We start from the raw sequence: 27,717 nt of genomic DNA, 5'->3' as shown, positions 1-27,717 counted from the left end.
AAAGTCAATGAATAATATGAATGTTTTGTTCATAGACGGGCAGTCCTAGGGCAAGGGGAGATCCAGGGCATAGAAACCTGTCAATGAGTCAGAGCTCAAGATTTTAAAGTACGCTAATCAGTTAGATTTGAGGCTTTGCTTACAACATTCGGGGCTGAAGCCTCACTACTCTGACCCTGGTGATGCCGACAGTTCATAATCTTTTTTTTGTGTCATTGTTATCAAGCATGCCAGTAATTCTGGAGGGCACCATTAATACTTTTAACAAGTTCATAGGTCCGAGGATGGAATTCTGTTAATTACCTTTCATTGCAACAGAGGACAGGAAAGAAACAGAGTCAATGTCATTGGAAGAATAAACCCCACAGGTTTGTATTTGTGGCAGACAAAGATCTTTATCAGGCGCTTCACTGTCGGCATGACACAAGACAAAGTCAAAAATGATGTACAACATCTAACAGAATACACACAGCAGTTAGAGAGGTTCCCAAAGTAAACAGAAAAATAAATAAAATCAACTAACACATTCATTTTTTTTTCTCTTTGAAAAACACAAACAAAATACATTTTATAAGAATGATCATTTGTTCACCATAACCACCTCATCTGATATGATGATCCCAGTACCTGCCCAGTACCATGCGCTGCTCAGTTATGAGGCTAAAGCTCAGTGTCCATCTCACACCTTCAGAAATGACCTCATGCCTGTGAGATGGACAGTTCCAGGCTCAGTTCTGGAACAGATAAAAAAATAAATAAAAGTTGGAGCTGCCGTTTATCCTGCATGTGTGCGCTGGGTGATTGAAAACACTCATCAATGTCACCCCTTCCTGGGATTTCTCTGCTCCAGGGATCATGTAGCTGGAACGTGACCCTCTTCCTGCTTTCCATGAAGAAGGAGCTGCGGCAGTACGGCACAAGGAACACGGCTGTCAGCTGATCGTGGAGCTGTTCCTGTGGGTGTGAAAACCATTAACCTACCCCAGGTTTTCTAAATGATTGCACATCAAAAAGGATCACTCTTAATGCATTACATGATATCTGCTGAGAGAGAAGAACATCTGACTGAGGACTAGGAATGATTCCCCCTAAACCATGTTATGTGAGTCCTTTCTTGCTTGTAGAATTTTACCCATAAACAACGGCAAAGATACTGCTGCCCTTATTCATACCTTCTTGTTAAGTTCCCATTTGTTCTGTTCTGGTCCAGGATCAGCCCTCAGGTTCAGATGCCTCCTCTCTTTTCCCTGCTTCAGATGCTGCAATGATCTTTGGCCTTATGATTATAAAGGGTTTCAACAGGGGCCAATAGACCATTAAAGTACTTAATTACTACATGCTGGTGACACCCAACAAAAAAAAAAAAAGAAAATACTTCCACAACTGCAAATTCCATGGTGATGGAATCATTCTTTATATGTTTCACCTAAAATCGCTTTCAACTAAATGCTAAATTTTCTCCAAGGTTAAAGGTTGCTAATAATAATAATAATAATAATAATAATAATAATAATAATAATAATAATAATAATAATAATAATACACCCTTTTCCCCTTTTACACAGATACACAGATGGATATTTTACTGAAGCAGTTCAGGTGAAGTACCTTTATTCCTAGGTATCCTTTGCTAGCTACTTTGTATGCATTCATCTGTTCTTCCACTGAGGACCATTAATGTGAATTGAACGTTCAGTCAACACAGTTTGAATGCCACAACATCAGAAAGGCCCTGTGCAGTAAAAAAAAAATCCACAAAATCCCCATGTGCAAGTCTTTCACACAAGTGGCGGAGATAAATGCAGAATAGGCTGGAGGACAAATTAATATGACTGATAGGCCTACACTCTTCCTATAATTACCCCTTCAAGGTTAAAATCAGCCAGTCAACTGTAAAGACGACGCCACACACTGGTCTGAGCGCGAGATGCTTGTACTGTTGTCTGGTCAATCAAGAAGCTAATAGATCATGTTGCAGTATATTACGTGAAAACATTTCACTGCATACAAACGTGCTTCATATGCCATTGGCTATAATAAATACCTCCCTTGATGTGCAATTAAAAGTGAAAAATTGACACACCTTAGGTTAAATTATCCCTAAAATACAATACAGAAGATTATTTGTTATCCCATTTTGAAGCTGTTAGTCAATGGTGTGTGACAAAGGCTGGCCTTTGATAATACTGTTGCTACATTCTAAAATATGTTAATATAAAGTACTCCATTACAGTAGGAGTAGGAGTACTCGTAGGAGTATTGCAGAGGCAGGAATGGTACCCAGAAAGTCAGCTACTTTGTCTTGTATTACAGGCTATAGTCAGTGTTACCAGTTATCTAGATTTTGATATAAATTGATCTAACTATAAGAATTTATTTGCTTAAAAATATATTCATAAATATAATTCATATTAATACAAAATAAATATCTCTTTAGGCACCTAATGACTACAATAGCTTTCGTACTATATTTAACGCAGTGGCTTAAACGTAAAGTCATTGTGTGATACATGTGTGCAAAAGTTATATCGCCAGTTATTTGACAGGTAAATTTAAAAAATCCTCCTTTTGTGGAAAAAAAAACATTTTGATCTGTTCAATCATTAAACTGCAGTACATAAAAAATCCACAAACAGCAGGTTTATTAGCCTGGGAATAGCTGCAGAAATGGGTTTTGCTTAACTCACCTTTGAATATGTGCATTTTTAGAACCACATGCTAACACAGGTGCCCACACTGCTACGGGGAGATTAAGTGTGAAATGCTGCAAATAAGATCACTGCACAAGGCCTTTGTAACCCAAAAATGATGAACACGTTCCTCAGGAGGGAAATAAAGAGATGGAAATAAGTAAGGAAGCTGCACTCATATTCACGAGCCCTGTGGCTGCACTGTTGCAGCACGGGTGTGATTTCTGTGGGCGACTAGTATTGCAAAATGCTTGGAACTTCAGAATCCAATGTTGCCGTGACAACGCTCCGGGGAGACACAGGGACCAACGTGCACAAAAAGCTGCCACTGAAACAAACAAACAAACAAACAAACCAACCAACCAACAAACAAGCAAACAAAAAAGAACAACGAGAGCAACTTATCGACTAATGAAAGCAGGAGAACATGAAACTCTTCTAGAACCACTAAGACACAGAGAGCAGAAAACTGCACTGGTTAGCCATAAGTTGTCTGGCTTACCAGAAAACTATGTCATTTATAGAATTATTCACAACTAACTCAGTGCAGACATAAGGCCAGGAGATCCAGGGAAACTTCTGCGCATGCCCCATGCTTTAGAATACACACCGACAATTTTTCAGCTGTTTCATAAAGAGAATTGCCACGACGCATGTGAGACCAAGGGGCGTGGCTTTGCCCGAAACCAGCTGGATGTCAGCAAAAGAGGGGCTCACCTTGTGCTTTATTTTTTTAAAGGGTTTTGGCTAAGAAACTTGAACAGAAATGACTGCCCACCGTCAAAGGCAGCCATTTTGATGTGCACAGAGTCCTGAAAACTCCACATCTCAGAAATGACACAATATTCCCCACTCAAATACACACAGAGACATATACACAGCCAGAAAAGTAAAATCCCAGCAATACCTCGGAGACTGTCACACCTATTGGTTGTTGTTGTTTTTTTTTTCTCTTGTTTTTACAGTCTTTTTTTCATTTGCTTTCCTAAAGCAAAATAATACTTAAAGGGGTATCAGTAAATAACATTATTTTTTCTATCAAGATAAATATTCTATGAATGACACATAATGGAACAAAAGACAGCTAAACTGGAGGAAAACACATTTTCGTCTACTTGCTTGTCTTTAAAAAGTGATTTCTTTGCTTCACTGAGTTACCCTTTGTTTGTTGGAGTTTAAAAAAATCTGCCAGACCCATAGAATTAAAAAGGTGCTCAGTGCACAGTGACTCGTGACATCATCAATCACACAGATCGTCAGGCTGTACGGCAGCAGCCGCCCCTGCTCTCCTTTCCACTCCCCTCCCCTCTACCAAACACAGCGCTGAAATGACCAAGCCTCTTCCTCCGTCTGGAGTTCGTCTCCCGGGTGAGATGGTCACCCCCGATCACAGTTACTTCCAGTGTGAGTCTTCACACAATTCCCCCTGCTGTTCCTTTAAGGTAGTGTTTTTGTTTTTTCTTCGAATATGTCTTGTTTTGTGGTTGTTAGAGGGGGCGTCCCGTCATCCGGGTCCTCTGCCTCACAACGCGGACACTTTGACAACGTTCGAACTGGCTGTGGTCTGGACGCTGCTGCTGGTGAGCGACTGGCCGTCTCCCTCGGGGCCGATGGCTGGCGGCGTGGGAACGCTGATGATCGCCGTGGTGATCAGGCCCGTTTTGCAGTTCAGCCGTGATCCCTCGTCGAGCTTCATATTGAGACTAGAGCGACTAAAATTACATCAAGTACAAATATTTAATCCATAAAATACAATATGTCTGCAATCACAGTTTGATTTAATTTCATGACAGAAATACAATAAATCCTTTATGAGACTACAGCATCTAATTTTATATTTCATTATTTAAATGAAATTATCGTTTATTTGCACAATCACAGGTACTCTGAAATGCTCCACTTCACTGGGGGAGGGTCACAGCACAGGGTCAGCCAGTATGTCGCACCCCTAGAGTTGGGAGTTAAAGGCTTTGCTCAAGGGCACACAGACATTTAACCATTGTGCTAAGGCCAGGGCTCAAACGGCGATCTCCGGCTCACAGGCACAGAGGTTTAGGCCCCTAAGCCGCTCATTGCTTCCCAATGTTTTATTCAAAGCGATATACGATTGAGAAAGTAGGGTCAGACCGGCCCTGGAGCATCTGGGGGTTAAAGGCGATGCTCAAGGGTCCAAAGGTGAAATCAAACTCTGACTGTAGGGATTTAAACCAGCAATCTTCCGATCAGAGCCACAGTTGACTGACCTGCAGAATCACATAGAATCACAAGCTAAACTTGGTCCAGTTGTTTTTGTATTACTAGGGTGGCCTGTTGAACCATCACAGCTAAGCAAACAGCCTATTCCAGACAAGACAGAGTCTTTGACATTTGTCTGGAAATAATTCAGCAGTTTCGGACAGCTTATCGACAGAACCTAAATTACATTTAAATATTCGGTCCACATTTAACAGTTTGCTACAGTCATCCAGCCATGAAAGGCAATATAAAACAACTACTGGAGTCTCCTGTTATAGACTTAGTCTAGAGATTTATATGCACTATTTTTGATGCATTGTGTTTATTATCTTTGTGACAGAAGTACAGCACCCTGTTTAAAATCTCCCTAGTGGCTGAATTTCAGAACTGCGCTTTTAAAGAATATAGGAAGATAATTCTGCTAAAATGAGCAATGAGAAATTTGCAATGTAAGCACACTTTTAGAAATCTGACCTGGTAGTGAGGGGTGGCTGGTCGCCGCATTGGATGTGGATGGCACTGAGCTCCTGCAGGCTGCGCTGGCAAGTGGGGGCCACGCCGGCACTGGGCAGGTGTGGATTCTTCCGGCTGCGGCGGCAGCAACAGGTCCCGGTGGGGCCGTCCTGGCTGGATAGGGAGGGGCTGCGAGAAGGACAACTCTGCAGCGTCCCCTCCAGGCAGTTCTGCTCGTATAGCTGTTCATCAACAAACTCATGTGCCTGCCGGGGAGCAGGGAGGGGAGAAGGGTAGCAGAATTTATCAATAGCAATACGACACCCAAAATACATGTTTCAATTAGTTTTTCACATATTGTAACCACTGATCCTGGACAGAGTAACATGAGTGCTGAAGGCTACAGCAGTAAACAAAGAGAACAAGACAGGGGTACGTTCTAAAGAGGATGCAGACCGTCACAGTGCACATGACAGGGGTACACCCTAAAGAGGATGCAGACCGTCACAAGGCACAAGGCAGGGGTACACCCTAAAGAGGATGCCAGGCTGTCACAGTGCACATGACAGGGGTACACCCTAAAGAGGATGCAGACCGTCACAGGGCACTAGGCAGGGGTACACCCTAAAGAGGATGCAGACCGTCACAGGGCACAAGGCAGGGGTACACCCTAAAGAAAATGCAGACCGTCACAGGGCACAAGGCAGGGGTACACCCTAAAGAGGATGCAGACCGTCACAGGGCACAAGGCAGGGGTACACCCTAAAGAGGATACAGACCGTCACAGGGCACAAGGCAGGGGTACACCCTAAAGAGGATACAGACCGTCACAGGGCACAAGGCAGGGGTACACCCTAAAGAGGATGCAGACCGTCACAGGGCACAAGGCAGGGGTATACCCTAAACGGGATGCCAGACCGTCACAGGGCACAAGGCAGGGGTACACCCTAAACGGGATGCCAGATCGTCACAGGGCACAAGGCAGGGGTACACCCAAAAGAGGATGCAGACCGTTACAAGGCACAAGGCAGGGGTACACCCTAAACGGGATGCCAGACCGTCACAGGGCACAAGGCAGGGGTACACCCTAAAGAGGATGCAGACCGTCACAGGGCACAAGGCAGGGGTACACCCTAAAGAGGATACAGACCGTCACAGGGCACAAGGCAGGGGTACACCCTAAACGGGATGCCAGACCGTCACAGGGCACAAGGCAGGGGTACACCCTAAAGAGGATGCAGACCGTCACAGGGCACAAGGCAGGGGTATACCCTAAACGGGATGCCAGACCGTCACAGGGCACAAGGCAGGGGTACACCCAAAAGAGGATGCAGACCGTTACAAGGCACAAGGCAGGGGTACACCCTAAACGGGATGCCAGACCGTCACAGGGCACAAGGCAGGGGTACACCCTAAAGAGGATGCCAGACTGTCACAGTGCACATGACAGGGGTACACCCTAAATGGGATGCCAGACCGTCACAGGGCACTAGGCAGGGGTACACCCTAAAGAGGATGCAGACCGTCACAGGGCACAAGGCAGGGGTACACCCTAAAGAGGATGCAGACCGTCACAGGGCACACAGCAGGGGTATACCCTAAAGAGGATGCAGACCGTAACAGGGTACATGACAGGGGTACACCCTAAACGGGATGCCAGACCGTCACAAGGCACAAGGCAGGGGTACGCCCTAAACGGGATGCCAGACCGTCACAGGGCACAAGGCAGGTGTGCACCCTAAACGGGATGCCAGAGAGTCACAGGGCACAAGGCAGGGGTACGCCCTAAACGGGATGCCAGACCGTCACAAGGTACAAGGCAGGGGTACACTCTAAACGGGATGCCAGACTGTCACAGGGCACAAGGCAGGTGTGCACCCTAAACGGGATGCCAGACCGTCACAGGGCACACCCACCCACCCAGACATACGTCGATTACCGACAGAGGGAGGTAATGAGTACCTTGGGGGAAGCCACATGACACAGGTAGAACATGCAGCCTTCAAATAGTGCTTCAAAACATTAATATAAGGGGGGGGGGGTCATTTTATATTGAATTAAAAATGCATATTAAAAGAGATGGAGTGAGTCAAACAGAGTCTTAACTCACAGTGCAGCTGTTCTGACAACCACTGTGCAGGCCTTTTGGTTGTGATTCAGCTCTACCTTCAGTTTAACGTGAAATCAATTAAGTTTTATGTCAAATTAATAAAGAAAGAAAGGATGCATTGCTGACAATGTGTTACTCAGGGCCAATTTGCCTCTTACTGTTTAGTTCCTGATACACAGCGGACACTGTTTACTGTAGTCTACAGGACAAAAGCCAATTTTAACCTTGAAGCTAATTGGGTTTTACATCAAGAACGTTGTCTTCTCTCCACGCTTGTACCAGCCTTCACAAATCATAGTTTCATCTTCGTGAGCAATTCTGTGGTTTGAAGTAAATTCAAAGAACAGGTAACGCTTTCAGCAGAGTCATTTGACAGCTTACTGTGCTGTACAGTTAGCCTCACTGTTTAGCTTTAATAAATTCATTGACGTAATGGACATTATGAGCTCTTTCAAACTAACACGGCTGGCTACTTCGTTCAGTGCTCTTTTACTGACAAAAGCTAAAGGCAACAGCTGGATATCTTCTTGTAGGAAACTGGTCTGTTCTGATTAAAGGATGAGGTCACGCTCTCTTAAGGTTCTTAAGGACTTTCAGGCTTACCTCTGAAGAAGTCCTTCAAAGGAAACTAAGCAGTCACAGATTCGTTCTGCAGACCAGAATAGATGTGCCCTCTACAGTACTTTCAGTCCATCTCCTACCTATTTGATCTTCTTTATACTGCTGCTACATCTTTTATTTTTAATACATTCTAATATTACTGTCTAGTATTGCTTATGAGTATATAAGTGTGTTATTAGCATGTTAGGAGGATTCCAGCTATATTACATAGGCTAGATTCCACACAGCTAGCTGATCAGCACAGACAGTAGGCAGTGTGCACAGACAACAATGTTGATGGAGATGTCGCTGTAATTCGGTGGTATGCACGTAACCGCTAGACACAGCTATCCCAGGGGAGATCCACAAAAGATCAAGGACATGATCATCATGATGAAGATTACCGAACAGGAATCACTCAGATCACCTGCTATGTGGTTTTCCGGAGCAAGCTGTCCTTGTACCTCTGAATGCAGGCATATTTCAAAGTAGCTGAGCGCAAGCGACCAGGCAACATTGTTTCGGCGATGCCCAGCCTTATGACTCAATGGTAGCATTACAGGCGGTGAAAGTGACGCTTCAGAGGGGAAGCGGGGGAGCAGCAGATGGCTCTGGGCACACTCACGGTGGTCTTCTCCAGGCAGTGCAGTAGGTGGTGGTGTTGGCTCTCCAGCAGAGATGCGGTCTTATTCAGCTGCTGGTCCCCCTCTTCAGAGCCCTGTAAACACACACGGACACACACACACACACACACACACATGCACAAACATACAGTTTTTACAGACAGTGGGCGTACAAGAAGAATAGGCCAAGGATTCCTGATTTTACTCGTAGAAGCCCTTGCTTGACATATTTTTGCTCAAATCTATTAATTCATTTCCAATGTATGAAAATCTGGCCTGCATTTTAAGTGATTTTTGTGATACATATTTATACATAATTTGACGAAAATAGGTACAAAATATGTCATATTTATAATTTAACTGCCATACTTTATTGGATAAACAGCTACGGGAAACAGAAGATTAATTAAAATGTTTTCTTAATTTAAATTAATTGGCCCTATTAATTGGACTGATGATTTTATTAAATTCTGGGTTAAAGTGCCTATCTGCGCAGTCACTGGGATGCCAAAATAGCACGGTGTAAGTATTACAGGGATCCCTGTGTGTGTATGTGTGTGTTGACTGGTTAAGTGCTTGATGCTATTTGTAGCTTGAAGGTTCTGTTTGTGAAGGCAGCGACGGAGGGGTTAAAGCACCCAGAGATGGTGCCTTACTGTGGCGTTGCTTTCATGCTGTGCTACATTAACCTCGTTTATGGATCCTCACTCCGTAAATGACATTTAATTGAACCAATTAATCACTTCATTGGGTCAATTACACTCAATTAATGCAGGTGTACTCCAGCTGCTTAGTCATTTGATATTCAGAGTTTCCTAGCAAATCTGCAGGCCGACAGCAGTAGAAAGTAGTGTTTTTTCCTTAGGGTTGCTCTATCAGCACAGTTTGTACCTATATAGTCTCTTGCAGCCAGACATATCAGATCTGTATAAATGAATGTGAAAATCAGATTTGTTGATATCCTGGACATCAGCATCAGGAGTAAATGTTTTTACACTAATCCAGTTAATAATAAACACATGCAGCTCCTTCATTATATGGATTCCACCAGCAGGAGTTGTATGTCTGAAGCTGTGTGTTTGTAAAAATAACCCATGACTCACTGGTACGATTGGGAGCAGCTTGGGCTCAGGTATGTGGGTGAGAGCATTTCTAAAGCTGTGTATTTATTTAGCTGCTTAACCGAGGCCTTTATATAAGGTGAATCACATAGTTTACATTTGTGCTAATTTAAACAGCTGGGTATTTAATCGCATCGATTCACATTAAATACGGGGATCGCGGGTTCGTCAGTGGGGGCCCTGCAAGGCTTACACACTACAACACCAGCTGCCACATGGCTGACGTAATCTCGGTTAGCTGGGTGGCATCCACCACCGATATGGCCGTCATCATGCGAGTGGGAACCCAATCTGGCACCTCCCCTTTCCCGATGGCTATCTGATGACGGACCCGGTTAGCATGGTGACAATGAGTGTGGCAGTTGGTGACACAGTGTGTAAGGCAACCCTCTTGAGGGCTGTGTAGTGATTTAGTCACTGTTACCATATTCTGTTTAGGACTTTACTGCTACTGACAGCTATAAAATATCTCACTTGTAAAAACAGATGTAAGGTTACGGGCAAGAATTAGCCAGTGGCAATGCAAACCATAGATGTTTCTCTTCTGATATGTCAAAAGAGCATTGTCTGTGTTTTGCAGATCTTAATGACAGAATGCAATGCACGCCTTTCTGTGATTCTGATTTTTTAAACAACATGACCACATGCAATGGGGGGGGGGGGGCATGGTGGTGCAGTGGTTAGCACTGTTGCCTCACATCTCTGGGACTCAGGTTCGAGTCTCTCCCTGGGTCACATGTGTGTGGAGTTTGCATGTTCTCCCCATGTCCTTGTGGGGTTTCCTCTGGGTACTCCGGTTTCCCCCCACAATCTAAAGACATGCTAAGGCTAATTGGAGTTGCTAAATTGCCCGTAGGAGTGAATGGTGTGTGAGTGAATAGTGTGTGAGTGTGCTCTGCGAGGGGCTGGCCCCCCATCCTGGATTGTTCCCTGCCTCATGTCCATTGCTTCTGGGATTTTTTTTTTAACGACAGTATTCCCATTTCATTCATACTTGTTCTCAGAAATTCAGGTGCTATGAAAAAGCATGACTAATCTCCATGAGGTTCTTCTCAGAGATCTTCCAGCTACAGTATCAGCCATCATCGTCTGCTTCCCTGTATGAGCTTGCTAAAGTGAGCCAAGATGATGGAAGCTTTATAAAGATATCAATTGTTAAAAAATCGTCTCATGTAGTATTGATGAATGGGCAGTTACTAAATATTACTAAAGCTTGACTGAATACAAGCAAGTTTAGCTTCACAATGTCACTGAGCCGCATTCTTGTTTAAGACTAAGGTGCAAACTGACAGCATTCAAATGGTTAGGTATTCATTGGGAGGAACATGAAATTTACCCTTTCACACTATATCCATCATCTAACTCTATATTCACACACAAACTGTACAAAATGTTCAATTCCTGATGTGTTTGCTGACTGCAAATTTTGAAGTTATGAGTGATATAGCAAAGCTTGGGGTCAGAGTGTAGGGTCAGTCATTTTTCTGCCGCCCCCTGGAGCACTTTTTAGGGTTAAGGACTTTGCTCAAGGGCCCAAAAGTAATTTCTCTGCCGGCCACGAGATTTGAACTGATGACCTTCTGGACACTGACAGTAGTTTAGAAATTGTGAAGCGTGAATAAGTGTGGCTGCAATATCTGTTCTAATTTGCACAATTTAATTTGACTTAAAATGCAATTTTATATTTTATAAATGCATTTCAAGCTATAATTTAGCAGTTATACTGAACTTCTGTTAATGGTTCATAATAAAACGGATCATTTGAAAAAATCCTTTAACCAGATACTTGAGTAAATTTTTCATGCTATTTTTTTTTTCCTCTTACACTGATTTTTTTTACACTGTTACACTAATTTTTGGAACGCTTCCTTAACTTTTAGTTCGCTCTTTTTATATGAAAATAAATGTATTAATATCATTCTGACCAAGCTACTCACCCTGGCTTAAAGAGAAGATAAAATTCACATAGCAAGTTTTAAACTCAATCTAACTAGGTGAATATCCTTAAATTCTTTTGCAACCCTTGCTTTTTGCCAATTTATAACACTTTACTCCCTTCACTTCCCCTTCACCTTTGTGTTATTATTTTGTATTAATTTTAATAATAGGAAAACACAACAGGTTCAGTTTGATAAAAAAAAAGCTGATAAATAACTTTTGTTCTGATGCTTTAGTTGCTTAGTGAAGCAGAGCCCAGCACACACCTCAAGATCTTACAGCCATTTCATACAGTATACAGGTATATGTTAAATTTTTACCTCAAGCAATTTAACAGATTACAAGCGTGAAAACTGCTTGGTTTAATCACAACGTGCGGTAATGAAACAGAAAAACTAAATGAAACAGCTGTGGTTACTTACAGGAAGGTTTGATAACCAGAGGCTTAGCACAGGGTTCCTCAACCAGGTTCTCTGAGGCCCCCAAACAGTCCACATTTTTGCTCCCTCCCAGCTGCCAGACAGTCCACAATTTTATTTCTGGAAGCTGGGACATACCAAAAACGTGGACTGCCTGGGGGTCCCCGAGAACCGGGTTGAGGAACCCTGGTTTACTAGATGCTTCTGTCTAGACTAAGTTATAAACGTACTCTAGAGATTCATGAGGAGAGATCTGTTATTTGAAGGACTGACCTGGAGCTGTGGAAGTCCAGTAAAGAGGCCATTGCGCTTGCTGTGGAGGAAGGCGGTGGAGGTGCCACTTTTTGCGGCTCGTATTCTCGCCAGCCTGGCTTTCTGTGGGTGGAGAAGAACACGGCTGAGAGGGCATTTTTACTACAGTGCCCCATCCATCCATCCATCCATCCATCCATCCATCCATCCATCCATCCATCCATCCATCCATCCATCTTCCTGGACAGGATTACAGGGAGCCTGGAGCCTATCCCAGGTGCAGGGCAGGGATACACCCTGGAATTGATGATATTGTACCATAGTGCCCCTTTATAAAATTCAGTTTGGCAAAGTATGTACAGTAGGACAAAAGTGTTTCTATGTATGAATTAAAATCGGGTGTTACGTCTTAATTGATGTAATGCATTTTACTTACTAAATAAGTGAAATCTACAGCTCGCATAAATGGTTGGCTTAGATTTAAGTGATCAGCAGCAGACCCTGATCCTCCAGGAAAATGTCACATACAAAATTAGCTGGGCTGGATCCCCCAGGTACTGGGCTGAGTACTGGATCCCCCAAGTACTGGATCCCCCAGGTTAGAGTACTTGAAATTTACTCAGCACATCTCAGTTTAGACTTTCAGAGCTGCCTGCTGCTGTGTATACCGTATGTTTACCTTTACCATTACTGTGACGTGTCAAATGTCCTGAGATTCAGCACACACTCTGATACTGATGAGAAGAACCTACTTTAGGGTGCTAGCTTCCAGCAGACCCTCATCCTTAAAGTAGCATAGATCTATGAAGCTTAGATGCAAAATATCATGGTTGGGTCCTTGCTTTTGTAAAACAGCCAGAAAGTCACTCTTTAAATGAGAATTACATAATAATGAGAGTTTAAAAAGAACATACAGTTACACTAGTATATGCATTGTTGTGTTTGTACTCCTACTTCTAACCTTTAATAATTAAATATTAATATTAAATATTATGAAACAATTTTCATAGATTTTTTTTCTTGCTATATTTTTGCCGAATGCCATTACAAGATAAACATTCAATACTAGGGGCGCATTATGTAATTTGAATTGTTACTGAAATTTTATTCTGCAAATATATATATATATATATATATATATATATATATATATATATATAATTGCATAATAATATTTAAACAAATAAGCCAAGATACACACTTAACAGGGACACTACGTAAATGTGTTATTCAAAGGTGTTACTTTAAAATGTGGATTTTTAAATATCCGATTTAAGTTCATGCCAGTGCTTTTGAGGTTCGTTTTAATCTTTCAGTCTATTTTCCTCAGTGTGCCTAAGGGAAAATGCTTGTGGAAGAACAATGAATATAAATAACCTAAATTTGTAATAATTAACAACAAAAGCATTATCATGAGAATCCAAAGTTGTATAGGAGCAAAACTATGCCAGCCGGAATATGACACACAGTTAAATGATCACATTACATTATTCGGGATATTATTTAACAATTATTTAACATTCCACAAACTCCGGACTACATTTTATTTAATTCTGTTTGCTTTTCGCATTGAATTTTTTTTTCAGTGAATCGGCATAGGAATTGATCATGAACACCTATTATATCATGCATGGAATTCGCACCTATGCTGATATGTGCATTATGTCCCACTAATGAAGAATAAGCCTTTCAATAAGGCTGCCATCCATCTCATGGGTAAAATGCTGAGCAAGTATGAAAATCCAGTGAGTAAAAAAATAAAAAGCAAGCAGTATAAAACGGTGCAATCTCAACCCAAGTTGAAAACCTTTTTCAAGGACATTTTAGCAGTCTGTTTCAGAGTATCGAAGCAATTTTGATCTCTGTTGCAGCACTTAGCAAACCCTCTCTCTTGCACTTAATCATCTTGTCATAGAAAAAAGACATGGCTGACACATGGCACAGATGATATTTCAGCATCACAACCGCTCTTGACCAGCTGTGGAAAAGATGAGAATGACCTGGTTTAGCCTGTTGGACTGCCATATCATTCACCAAACCTGACCTTTCATTTTAAGCATGAATGACCAGGCTAAATTTTGTGTTATTTTGGACCTAGTACTGTATGAGAAGACCCAGTGCAATGGAGAAGAGGAAAAGGAAAAGAAGCAAAAGATGACCAGCAACAAGATGGATGAACGCATCAAAGCAATGAACATGCCATTGATAGGCCAGAAGACCCAAACAGAACACCAGACATTCAGGAGTAATATCTATATGGTGTCCAGGAGATGATATGAACTTGATGGCACCTAACAATAACAAACAAAAACAAACAACAATAACAACAGCAACAATGGCAATAATAATAATAATAATAATAATAATCTGCGACCCAGTAGGACAAGCGGTTTGGAAAATGGATGGATGGATGGATAATAATAATAATAATAATAATAATAATAATAATATGCATAATTTTATTTATCGAATTATCATAAAAGGCTTTTCTGATACCGATAAACTGCATCGGAGTCAGATGATGCTTCTTCGATTTGACCATAATCAGTGGTGGGCAGGTTTCCTATAATCCAGTAATTAGCTAAGCTAACTTTTTTGTTAGCATTTCCGCTAACTTTGGAAACAGCTAGTGGACCAATTAGCTTTCACTAAATTTAATTTCGCTAACTGTAAATCTGCTGATATTTTTTTCTTGGGTAAACTAAAAAACGGTCAAAATGTTTGTAAATCTTACAATCACACATATTTGTTCAGCGTGAGCCAGTCACAGAATAGGACAGACAAAAATGCTTATATCTTGCAAATGGAATATGGAAAGGAAATTTATTCCGGAGACTCACAATACAACAATCCCCAAGTGCGTTAGTCCTAAATATCCCCAGGTAATCACTCCAGCCCTCTGGAACTAAATTGCTAAACAAATTAAAATTTCAGCTCTCTAGGTATATTTTTAAGGGTTTCAGAGTCCAAAACCAAACCAGTTAAATTCATATAATAAAAGTTGGCAGTGAGCAGTTATCTTTTGCTTCCACTAAATTTTTTAGTGGTTGATTGTTTTAGCGTTATCAAATTAAACTTTGAAGCTAGCAGGTTAGCAGTTATCAAATCAAAATTTTTGGTTAGCTGTGCCCACCTCTGATCATAATGGGCAAAGATAGCAGAGAAATGTCCAGGCAGAAAGGCACAATGGAAAGCCATTAGAAATGCCAGGTCATCTTTCTTGGTGAAAGAGTTTATAGATCGTCTTTATAACTGTTGTTTACAGCAACCCAATGCATTCTTACACATTCCATTGGGGAAAAAAAAACCTTCAGGATAGCCGTCCACTTCTGTACCAACTGCACCAATGATATGACATTATTGAACTTAGTATATGTTTCTATCCATAGCTTCTCTATTTCTTTCGTCAATTTGCAACAGTCAATATTTTTTATAATAATATTGTTTTTTATCGTTAAGAGTACCTTGCTGAAGGATGTATCAGCTGGATCCCACTCGGGACTCTCGAGTGAAACACTCTATCAAAGCCACATGCCCACATAGTGAAGTTAGAACAGTTCTTGCCTACTGTTACTGGGTGCCTTGTTACTTAGCCAAACAGGCTTTGAAAATTGCTTTCTTATTGGAAAGTGAGGTGCTGTTTTTACGCATGATTTTGGCGAGGGGTCCCTGTGAAAAGGCTCTTCAGAATAAAAGCAGAGATGGAATAAATTGCAGGATCAGGTTCAGAAAACAATAAATAAGAACATAAATAAACAAGTAAATAAATTAGCTCTGCTGTCCGCCTCGCTGTGTGTGACTCATCTTCAGTAGTGGGCAGGTTCCTCCCAAACAACTTTGGCTCTCCCTTCTTGTACCCACAATGCACCTCTCCGTATCAAGTTCCAGTAAAGTCACAGGCTGCCTGCCTGCCTGCCTCTGTGATGGCTGAGCTAGTCCTTTAACTTTTGCCCCTAAGGTAGCTAAATCAAAACTGAATATAAAAGGCTGCAAAAAACCTAAGAATAAAGGGAAAGGATAGCAAATGAAACCTTAAAAGATTGGACTTCCTATACCTCTGGTTCCCCAGGAGGGAAGTGGATTTTTCTTCTCTTGCTTAAATCCCACCCTCCCCGTATTTCAAAGTGGTGAAGTAGAACTAATTCCGCTTGGATTGAGTCATTGGAACCACAGGTGAAGAAAATGGAGAGGGCAAGATCAGAAATAAATGGAGGAGAAGTCATAACTTCACCTAGTCAGCAAGAAATGGATTGTGATGTCTTCAACCCTGATCCCAGACCATATCTCACACGCCTATTCTGCAGTATATCTGGAAGCACGATATATTTGTGTATTTAGTTATTGCTTTGCTGTAGTGATTTGTACAGTAAATTATTTGATCCATGGCTGTCATGCTACAGCTCTAAGCACCATTCTAAGAGAGGCATATAACACATCGGAAAAGGTTGATGTTCAGTGCATTTAATATGATGCTTATACTGAGATTTTGCAAATGATTCGGATGGCTTCATGTAATGATCTTAAAAGGATGATTGTTAGATTAGACGGTTTCATGATTAGATTTAGATATGAATGTATAGATATCGTTATATCACAATGTACCAGGCGCACCATGAGCCAGTGCGCAGCAATGACTGGCAGCATCGTTATCTGAGTTTATCTTGGAAGAGGATGTGACTTTGGAACATCTTGGTGACCTGCTTCTGACCTAACGTCAATTCCTTCATTCTAGTTCAGCTGTCTATCATGTCAGTCTGCCTGATCTGACCTTTAATATTATTGCCATTTCTGTTAGCATTGCTTTTATTGGGTGTGTCATCACAATTAGCCTCTTCGCCACTGAGGGACACACATTAATCCTCTACAGCACCCCCTGCAGGTGACAGGTGTCATAGCAGGCAGTGCCCCCTTGTGGTGGCTCTGCATTTCTGGAGGTTTTAGGGAACCTGAATATGGACATGGATTTGACTTTAGCTAGCCAAGACCAGCACTTTTGGTGCAAGGAGAGCCAAGGATGCAGGCATGGTTTCATTAACTGGGGCCCCAGATGGCTACATAATTGTAATGGGAGACTGGAGTGGCTCATGACTGCAGTGGAATGAAGACAGATGAGGGAGATGAGGAGGAGAGGACAGAACCTAATTTGGAATCTGCCTGCCCATTGCCACATGACCAGACAGCGGTCTGTCCATCTACCATTCCTGGTGTCAGAGATACTAACAGAGGTTATTGCAAAAGCAAAGTACGTGACACCTAACTCATACCTCAAACCATGGGGTCTCAGGGGTTCTGATGAGGATTTGTGGAGATGGAACGTAAATTGCTCATATATTTAAAGAGTACGTTAAGAAGGAGGAAATAAGAGGTCTACTCCAGTCTCGGGATCTATTAGGACAAGTAGACGTAATGTGATTTTCTCAGAATATAACTGAGGATACCACTGCGCATTTTATTGCAAACAAATAAAAGTTAATATTAATATAAAATTTCCTGTTACTTTAGTTGCTGCAGAAATGTTTTATTGCCAATTTACTTACTTTGCAGCATCACAACACACAGAACTGAATGTCCTACTGCATTTTGCTGCAAATGTTATTTGCACCAGACGTAATTGTACATTTTATTACAATGGTTTGGCACCTTCAAAAATACGCAAAGGGTTAGTATTGAGTTTAGTCTATCCTGTCTGCACAAAATTAAAACATGCCCCGGCACAAAGGATAGAGGCAGATTTCCAGCTGAAAAGCAGTTAAGCTTTTCATTTTATTGCTCTTCTCCGCTATCATGCCAAGTCATCCCCATCATGCCTGAGTGACAGTTGGTGTCTCTGGGTTTGCAGTGGGGCAGACAATGAAGCTAGATAATAGCTATGATTTCTGCATTTCAGGTTTCGCAGAGAACCTGGCAGCCCTCAAATCTATTTGGGAGTGTTTCACTGAGTGACAGTCTTGTTTCGAAGGACCTTTGGATGTCACTGGCCTAAAACCAGGTATAACATGGTGACTTGCGGAACTCACCACTTTAAATGCGGAGCTCTGTGGGCCTTTTTCCAAGACAGATCAAGCATTGGAGGAGTTGCTATGAGATGGGTGATGGATTTTTTTTTTTTATGTAGTAGACAGGAGTTTAGATACAGGGTTTAACTGGCTCGGGTCGGTTTGGATTCGACTGGACCCAAATAACTGAGACATACGCCATTGTTTAAACATATAACTAATGTAATGAGAGTCACAATGACCCCAGTTGAGTAGGAACTTAAGCTGAGTGGAGCTTTATACTTCTCCGAAATGCATAGTCATCCACTCCACTGAAGGGGTAACTACTTAAACAATGTACCCTGCAACAGTTCATAGGGTGGGGTGGGCTGCAGACTATGGGGGGGGGGGGGGCGCGTTGGTGCAGCAGTTGGCTGGCAGTGATTGAATAAGGTTGGTGGAGGTGACTCTCCTTCTCTGATCTTCCCCAGAGTCCCTGTGGGAAAGTTATTTGTGGAAATTTAAGGGCGTGCTCCACTCCTGGCCCTTGGCTACCCCTCTGTCTCTCACATGCTCTGAGCCCTGGAGCCATCGTCAGCCTCCCAGAAAAGGTAACATCCGCTGGGGCTCCACATTCAAGGGTACAAGGCTGGGCCTGCGCTTTCAAAGACGCAAGCACATCCCGCTCGGCAGGAAGTCACACAGAAATTAATGTATCATTCTGTGAAAGTGAATCGTCACGCGTTAACTCCAAACTCACCGAATCAGTTTCACTGACATGGGAGTGCAGACCATTACTGGCTACAGCAGCTGCAATTTAAATTAAGATTTCACTCTTTGTCAGAATGCATAATAAGCAGTAGTGAAATTTTAATTTCTCTTTGAGCCTGTGCAGTTTTTGAAAGCCGAGTGGAATGCAGAATTAAGGGGAAGACGACTCCCCTCCTGCCAAGCAAAGGATCCAGATGGAGGGGAACGGGCAGGTGAAAATGCATTTCAGTCTAATTACAAACATTTCAATTTATTGCACAATTATAGTGACACTGCACCACTTTGCCTTACCCTAGATCATCTGCAGCAGCGATTCACAGGCCTAAAGCAATGCTAGCATTGTTTTTATTTAAACAGCCCAATTTATTGATGGACCGAACCATCATCAGCCGCTGCCTTTGGGTGAAATGTGAGTTCAGGGGGTCCATGGTGGCTCAGCAATTAGGAGAATGTTAATTACACAATAACAAACACTGTAGGGACACAAAATGGCATACTTTGAGGATAGGAGGACAGACTTTTTAAATTCGGGTTTTTTTTTGAGAGAATTGATGCTTGGTGAGTCGTTTTTTGAGATAGGCGACTGTTCTTACGTGATTTGTGTGGCGAGATTTTATCAGTGCTCATTCTTCAAGTAATTAGTCATTTACTTTTCACTTTAATTCAGTAGTAAACATGGCAAAGCGATTCAATCCAATTAAAAATGAATGTATTGACATTTGGGAAATTCTTCAAGGTTTCGGAAGCTGCAGTCCGGTATGGATTGAAAGGGAGCTTCGGCACAGAAGAACAGGAGTGCCTGTAAATGTGTAACTCACCCAGGACGCCATTAGCTGCAGGTCATTCCAGGAGGTCCTCACAATTTGCCACATGACAACACTTAGTTGCTGCCCTACCTGCGCATCATAATAAGCCGGTAATCTGCCCCAGCGCTGATGTTCCAAAGCTATCGATCCCCGCAATAATCGACGTGCCTTTTGGTGACATTTTTTGCTCAAGGGCACGATGGGTCTGGCTTTGCCATTCGGCTCTGGAAAAAATGCAGGCGAGGATGCTCCCCTCCCACGGCTGGCGGCCGGGCAAAAGCTCATCTAATAGATAACTGTGTTCACCTGCACCTTCTGAGCCCGGCGTTTGTCTGCTCTTTGGTTCTGGTGATAGATTCGGCTAAAGTTGGAGACGATGACAGGAACGGGCAGGGCTATTACCAACACCCCACTCAGAGAGCAGATGGAGCCGAAGATCTTCCCTGCGATTGTCTTGGGTACCATATCCCCATAGCTGAGGAGAAAAAGAGGAAAGGCTGGGATGAGTGCAATGAAATTTTCGTTATGGGACATCATACAGAGACAATGAGTAAAGGGTCAAAACAAGAATCATTTTGCCATTGTATGATTGTCTTGTGTGCCAGTTTATTAGTACCTCTGTTTTCATGACATCTGCAGTACATAGTTTCTTTGGTTGTTAATGTTTTTTGGTAACACTTTACTTAAGACCCACTTATCCTTCTGGGTTGTGGGGGGCGGGGGTCCAGAGCCTATCCTGGAAGCTACAGGCACGAGGCAGGGAACAACCCAGGATGGGGGGGGCAGCCCATCACAGGGCACATTGACACACCAGTCACTCACACATGCATACCTACGGGCAATTTAGTAACTTCAATGAGCCTCAGCATGTCTTTGGACTGTGGGGGGAAACCAGAGGAAACCCCACGACGACATGGGGGGAACATGCAAACTGCACACACATGTAACCCAGGCGGAGACTCGAACCCGGGTCCCAGAGGTGTGAGGCAACAGTGCTAACCACTGCACCACCATGCTGCCCTGTTCATGAAGCACTCATTGATAATGTACTATACAGTAGATACCTCTGTGATACACTTGAACTGACATTTGAGATGATCAGCAGAATCTCTTGGAATTGATCATTTGAAGGAAGAACAGCAGTAACAGTTTGTTACCGATCGGTAGTAAGATGTAATCCTTAGCAGCATATTTGTCACGATACTTGCACTTTTTGTATAAAACACAAAAATGTTTTAGACTTTTGTTACGAAAAGAGCAAAATCCCATATCTTACCACATTCTGCACTAAAGTAATAGTCCGATTACTTTTCTTTAGTTTTTGCATTTTGAAATTATTCAGTTATGCGCAGTTTAGGGACTTGGGGATCAGATGGTATTTTTTCTCTCATTAATAAAAAGAAACCCATCAGAAATTTGACCATGTGATAAATAATAGAGCCTAACAACTAAGAACTATGAAAAAAAGAGAGGGAGCTGACAAAGGCCAGAATGGCCGTCCTGAAAAGCCAAAAGTGAAACAACTCGAGCCGGAATGAAGCAAAGTTTAAGTACACTTAAAAATTCAAAGTCAGAACAGACGATTGTGCATTTTACTGCAAAGAGACTAACTGTGGAAATGCCCCCCACAAAAGGTAGTATCTGCCCAGGCTGCACATTCAAGGGTACAAGGTCTGCACAACATGGAAGCGCATCCCTTTCAGCAGGAAGTCTCATGAAAATTAACGTACTGTTCTGTAAAAGTGAATCGTCTCGCATTACCTCCAACCTGCCAAACCAATTCCAGTGACAAGCAGCTATGGGCTATTACTGATTTCAGCTACAGCAATATAATAAAAATACTAAAATTCCCAATAAAATTTCTTTATACAGCAATAGACCATTAAGAAATAAATAGCCACCTCTCCACCTCCATCCATCCATCCATCCATCCTCTAACCAGATTAGGGTTTTGTGACCTTAATTTCCCAAAATATTCCGCTTTGTATAACATGATTGCTGAAGGGCATTAAACCATTAACAAGCACGATGCATTTGGTGAGGTAAGTAAAGACGACACGTGACTTGCGTCATATGGCATTAACTCCGCGTTTGCCAAAGAGGATTCCGTAAATATCCTTTTTGTGCTACGGCCAAGTTCCACATCACTTGCGTTCTCAGTGTGGGGTTAGTTCTGCTCAAAGGCTTACAGTCTTTCAGAGAAGTTGGTTGAAGTCTCTTGGATTCAGCTTTCAGCTCATGGGATAAAAGATAAATACAGGGATGGAATCATTTTATGTTCCAGGGTTACCGATCACAAAGATAATGCCGATTTGAAAGGCAAGTTGTTCTTGTGTTGTTCCGGAAAACAAGATGGATTTGCAGACAGGAATGGGGGATATAGCTGAGATAACTAACCAAGTTACAGGTATCTAAACCGAACAAAGCATCTTGCCAAAAATCTCACTTCGTTATCAGTCCCCCAAATTAATGACAAAACCTGCAAACAAAATGATTCCCAATCTAACTGAAAGGAAAGATGGCCATCTAGATAAACTGGGGCAGGATAGAGATAAATTAGTACGTCGATTTTGCTTTTAATTCACCAGTTTTTTTCTTTCTAGAGCCTTTGAGAGACACTGCCTCATTACTCATTGTCTGAAGACCTGCTTTCTTTTTAACCTCTGAGATCCTCCAAGCAACACAAGGCACTAACGGCAGCTGTTTGGTAGCGTTTCTAAATGTGGTAAATGTGGTCTGGGGAGGAGCGCGGACAACACCTGATATCAACAAAAAAGATGAAGTACCAGGCATGATGTAGTCCAAGCTTTGTTCCACCAGCTGCCTTCTCTTGAAATCTGCCTGCTCTTTCAGATACGCTTCTGTGATCAATCAATCATCTGTGACAAGATGGTCATCTCTGGGGTGCACTTATATCACAAAAATGTTTAATCTAAAATACGTCAATGTTGAAGGCATGACAGTAAAATAGTACAATGGACATGGCACTATTTGTAAAACTGAAGAACAAAGGAATCATAACTATCATTGTTAAAATTACCAATACTATTAAAAGGAAGTGGTGGTCAAATGGATTATAGGACACAGGGTTACATTAGCACTGTATTGTATCCCTACATATGTATAAATGTGCAGGAGGTGCTTCTTAAAAGTTATCTTCTGGAATTCAAAATGAAAAACATCAATATTGTTAGAAGCATGAGTTAAGTATGAGTAAAGAATTTTTAATTTCAATATAGGAGTATTATGCAAATCAGTCATGTTAAAAACAGATTTGGTGTGAAGAAAACGGTGTTGGGGAAAGTGGATACATTATAAATATTTTAGGCTGTGTAGAAGTTGCCAGGGCAACTGCATTACAACATATATGAGGAGTAAACATATTACAGCCTGCCAATCAGCAAGCAGCATTCATCTTAACTAGAATGTGTGAAACATAAGTAAAATGCAGTTCCCGCAACCCACTTAGCAACCATACGATAACAGCCTCACATTCTCGCCCTTCAAGTGTCACATGTAAATAAAAACTGTCCACTCAGAATGTGCCCCAAAAGCAGAAAACAAATTATTCCAGTTTTGATTTATGTGCATGTACTTGATTTTAATCTCCTATCTATAATTCTGTTTTAATCTGTTTTAATGTTTTATATTACTTTTAAATTTACCTTTACAAGGATGTGCAACAATGTCAACCGAATCCATATATTAACAATATTTAATATATTAAATAATTTCATTAAAATATCTTAATATATTTCAGATATAAAAAGTTGTACATTTTAGCCAAAACCTAAAGGGTTTTTTTTCACATTCGGCTTTATGCAAATTATGCTTATGGTTTTATGACTTTGGTGGTGCATAGCATCACAGCTAACAGACTTGAACACGATTTCTCTCTTCCAGTATACACCTGCTTCATAGGTCCTCCTTATCGTTGTATACATAGTCCCTGCAGTTGTCAGATGTTTTTCAAGAAGCGGACTGTCACGATCACGGTCGTACGGAACGGCGATCGTGCGGGTAGGCGTGCAAGGAGCAAGCAGACAGGCAGATATCGGGGTAAACTAAGGGTTTAATAGGGGAATCAGGACTGGAGAACATCGACCTGCAGCTAGTGACTTTTCGTACTATTTTTCATGCAAAACACTTTAGCTAATTTAGTTGTTTTTTCTAGTTTATTTCATGCACTATTTATTTAAAAAATGACTTAGGGATAATGTCTTAACCTAATGGTTTAATTACTGTTAGCCCATTTTTAAAGCTATTTTTGCAGCAGTGTTTGAGTGCATTTGAGCCTCATTTTTTGAGTTTTGAGATATGTACTGTAGTTAGTAGCGCTGCAAGTTATTGCCATTCTCATGAGTCGATAAGGACATACAGCCAGCGTACTTATATTTTATTGACATTTATGTGCCGGTGGTTCTTTGTGTCGCTAGTAGATGGCTCTTTGTATAAGGTCAGGGCAGTTATTTTATAAAAGGGTCCAACGAGCTACAAGGAGGACTAGATAGTTGCAAGATGAGTTTATGGGAGATTTACTGACAAAAAAAACATCCATTCTGAGGGTAGAACAAAAACTGATTGGTTCAGAGAGATAGCCAGTCTGATTGTAGAGGAGGCGGGTCCAATCAACTAGAGGAGGTGGGACAATGATATCTGATTCATTGGTCTGACATCTGACCAAGTTCTGATTGGTTATCTCTCTGAACCAGTCATTTTTCATTCTGTCCTCAGAACATTTTTTTTTACCAGTAAAACTCCCTCGAGTGTGAGATGAGCACCACATCATCAGAGCAATGCAATTTTCTTTATATTCTTACAGTTGTACTTTCCAGTAGTTCTTCTTTCCGTTTACTTTGAGTAGGCCGTAGTTGCTAAAGCACAGCTACATTAATTTGGATGCTTTATCAATATATAATGTGTCATATTATACACAGTTTATGTTATTTACTGTGCAACAAATGAAACCTGAGTTATGTAGCTTAAAGTTAAGTTCATTTTCAGGTTTACAATCAACTTATAATGGTAAACATGAACAAGGTTAAGGTATATTAAATCAGTCTTACTATCTGTCCAGTTCATGTAACTTACATAATGTAAAGTGCATTCTACAAGTCATATCATATAAAGTTGGTCAGTTTGACACATAAGCAGGAACTTAGCTACTAATTTACCAAATTATATTATTTTTGGATCATGGGAGCAAACAAACAATCACAGGACGAATGTGCAAACTCTACAAACGAAAGGCTAAATTTCAATTTCAATGACAGCAGCACTCTGGTAAATCAAGAGTCTTAACGAAGATGTTTTACTAAAGGGATGCACATCAAAGGATCGCTGAGGATTAATTTCAGAAATTTCACAAAGCATACTCTTAAAAAAAGCTGGCAAACAGAAACTGTGAAATATTAAAACATTATTTGTGGCTCTGATTGAATAAATCCATCTATCTCAGGGTAGGTTAACTGGCATCTCTAGTGTAGATTAATGTCTATGTTCCCTGAGATGGACTGGCATCCTGTCCGAAGAGTAGCCTGGCCTGGGACAGGCTCCAGGCCACCCTGCCACCCTGAATATGATAACAAGTTGGAAGATAGATGGTTGGAGAGATGATTTCATAAATAAGCAAATGAAAAAAGCATATTTTAATAGTTTGAATAAACCTCCAGGAAATTAAAAATTTAGTTTGTCTAAATTTGATCAGAAAAGTCATAATATGGAAAACAGAAACCCTTAGTGTCCTCCGAAGCTTCAGACACGTGCACCATTGTTACCATGGGTTCCAGTAAACATCCTTCATAAATCAACTGGTACCATGCATTCTTCTGAGGGGGAAAAGTTAAGATTGGGGGAAAGGGTGCTCTGTCCAAATATCAGTGAATAGAATTACATTGGTTTAAGCAACAATCAGCAGCTCCAGTGGCTGTCAAAACGGTGATAAAAAAAATATTCAGTCATTCATGCATTGACCCGTAACTTTGCAGAAAAACCGGCTGCTTGAAAGCCACCTAAAAAGGGTCAAAGGTCAACCATGGAATTGAATGTTGGTTGAGGTTAAAGGTTCCAGGCTCTCTGAGGGTTTTGACATGAATAAATTTTTTTTTTTTGTGACAGCTTCCTTGCTCACATCCTGAAACCATCCTTGACCTCTAAACTGAAGGGGCTAAGCAGTCGGCTTTACAGCCAATGGTTCCAAGTTGCCTCACCTCTGCTATCTTAGGGGTGGTCTCGGGTAGACAGTGCCTTAGTGGCTTCCTGTTTCCTTCACTCTGTTCTCAGAAATATTCCGAAACATCTTGTTTTGCAAATTTATTCTTAATTTGTCTATTTCTTCATTCATAGCCTGTTTTGAAAGAATCTTGCTTATGTAAAAGAATGAGAATATTGGGAAATTTGAAAGGGCTAGACTTATTTTGCGAGCCATTGAGTACAGATAACCCCCACTAATGTACATGCACAACTAACGTTATTATTAAATGAATTATAGTTTGGCATTTTCACAACTTTCCTAAGTTCCTCAGTAAGAGAAGTTGCAAATTGTAGCTACCTATAACACTCTTAATGTCTTCCATCTTTACGCACCGTTACCCCACTAGTGTAGTTGTATGCTTGGAATCCTTCATGTAAACTCCTCCGAGCAACGGGAAGGGGAGCAAGGACTGGAAAGAAGCACAGCGGAGGCAGGGACGATGATAAACTGCTGAATATGGAGGCGGTACTCCGCAGTGAAGTATAAATGTCACCCTTCTGAGGCTTAGCACCAACATGCCAATTAGAATTAATCAGGAAGTTTGAACACCATTGCTTAGTTGAGCATTTTAATGCAAACTAATTTTGAGTCGTTGCACAACCTATTAAACATAAAAAAAGCTCCCAGGGTATCTGCAAGGTTTGATTCATTGCTTAATTCAGTCATGGACATGGGCATCCATTCAAGCATTTCTTCAAGCAGTCAGCAGGCACAGACCCGACCATTCAGGGTGAGATGTGCTGTCCGTGTGGATTCCTCTTGTGTTTTATTACTAATCACAGCACCTGACACCGAGGCAATCCTTACTGTTAACATAACGTATATAAGGATTCATTAATGATTCACAACTCATTGGTTTTTAGGAAGGGAATGCCACACGCAGGGTTCACAAATCATTGTTGACTTACTTCGCCCATGATAATATAGCTGTGAGCCAGCTAGTATAGTATGTGTAGAATGATATGTACGCTGAGTTTGCTATTTGTCTGTTGCCTCACCTATTTGACCTATTTCTCATAGTAGTTTAGATTGAGGATGCAAAAATCAAGGAAAGCAAATTCTGAGAGGAATCCGAAGCAACTCTGTATGTCTACGTTATATAGCTATATTCCTCCTTTTCTCATTAGGGCTTCCTTAGAAAAGCCTTTTGATCCGCTCTTGTAGTCATGTGCTCAGGTGGGTATCAGATTGAAATTAATCTCATCGGTCACAGTGTACCCTGGTGCGGTACAGCAGGATGAATTCAACAAAGAAAGCTGCTCGGACTTCGGTGTGCTTCTCAGTAGAAACTGTAGCAGGATTGCCACAAATTATATGACGGTATTTTTTATTTAAATGTGGGACTGTATCAAATTTAGGAAAATGCTTCTGACAAACTGCATTAGCAGGTGTCACGCTGCACTACCCTGTCTTGCGCATACCTTTTAAGGACAAACAAATTCCTGTAATCGAATTAGCATCCTGATTTCTA

At 41.5% G+C, this 27,717-nt stretch overlaps 1 protein-coding gene across 4 annotated transcripts in view; it reads right to left on the bottom strand.

Moving 5' to 3' along the window:
• Positions 1 to 344: 344 nt before the first annotated feature.
• The window catches only part of LOC125747212 (potassium voltage-gated channel subfamily D member 3-like), a 98,763-nt gene continuing 71,390 nt past the window's right edge, over positions 345 to 27,717 (bottom strand). For 3 of the 4 annotated variants that reach the window (XM_049022140.1, XM_049022142.1, XM_049022141.1), the window contains exons 3-7: positions 20,300 to 20,468; positions 12,463 to 12,564; positions 8,714 to 8,806; positions 5,400 to 5,644; positions 345 to 4,402 (exon numbers count right to left, since the gene is read on the bottom strand). In XM_049022140.1, coding sequence (XP_048878097.1) covers positions 4,213 to 4,402; positions 5,400 to 5,644; positions 8,714 to 8,806; positions 12,463 to 12,564; positions 20,300 to 20,468 — 799 coding nt within the window. In that variant the 3' untranslated portion in view covers positions 345 to 4,212. Of the gene's footprint in view, positions 4,403 to 5,399; positions 5,645 to 6,811; positions 8,807 to 12,462; positions 12,565 to 20,299; positions 20,469 to 27,717 lie in introns of those variants that run through there. The other variant, XM_049022143.1, reaches the window with a different exon arrangement.

This window comes from Brienomyrus brachyistius, chromosome 8 (genome assembly GCF_023856365.1).
Source record: "Brienomyrus brachyistius isolate T26 chromosome 8, BBRACH_0.4, whole genome shotgun sequence".
Classification (NCBI taxonomy): Eukaryota; Metazoa; Chordata; class Actinopteri; order Osteoglossiformes; family Mormyridae; genus Brienomyrus; species Brienomyrus brachyistius.
This window is presented reverse-complemented; position numbering and strand designations above follow the sequence as displayed.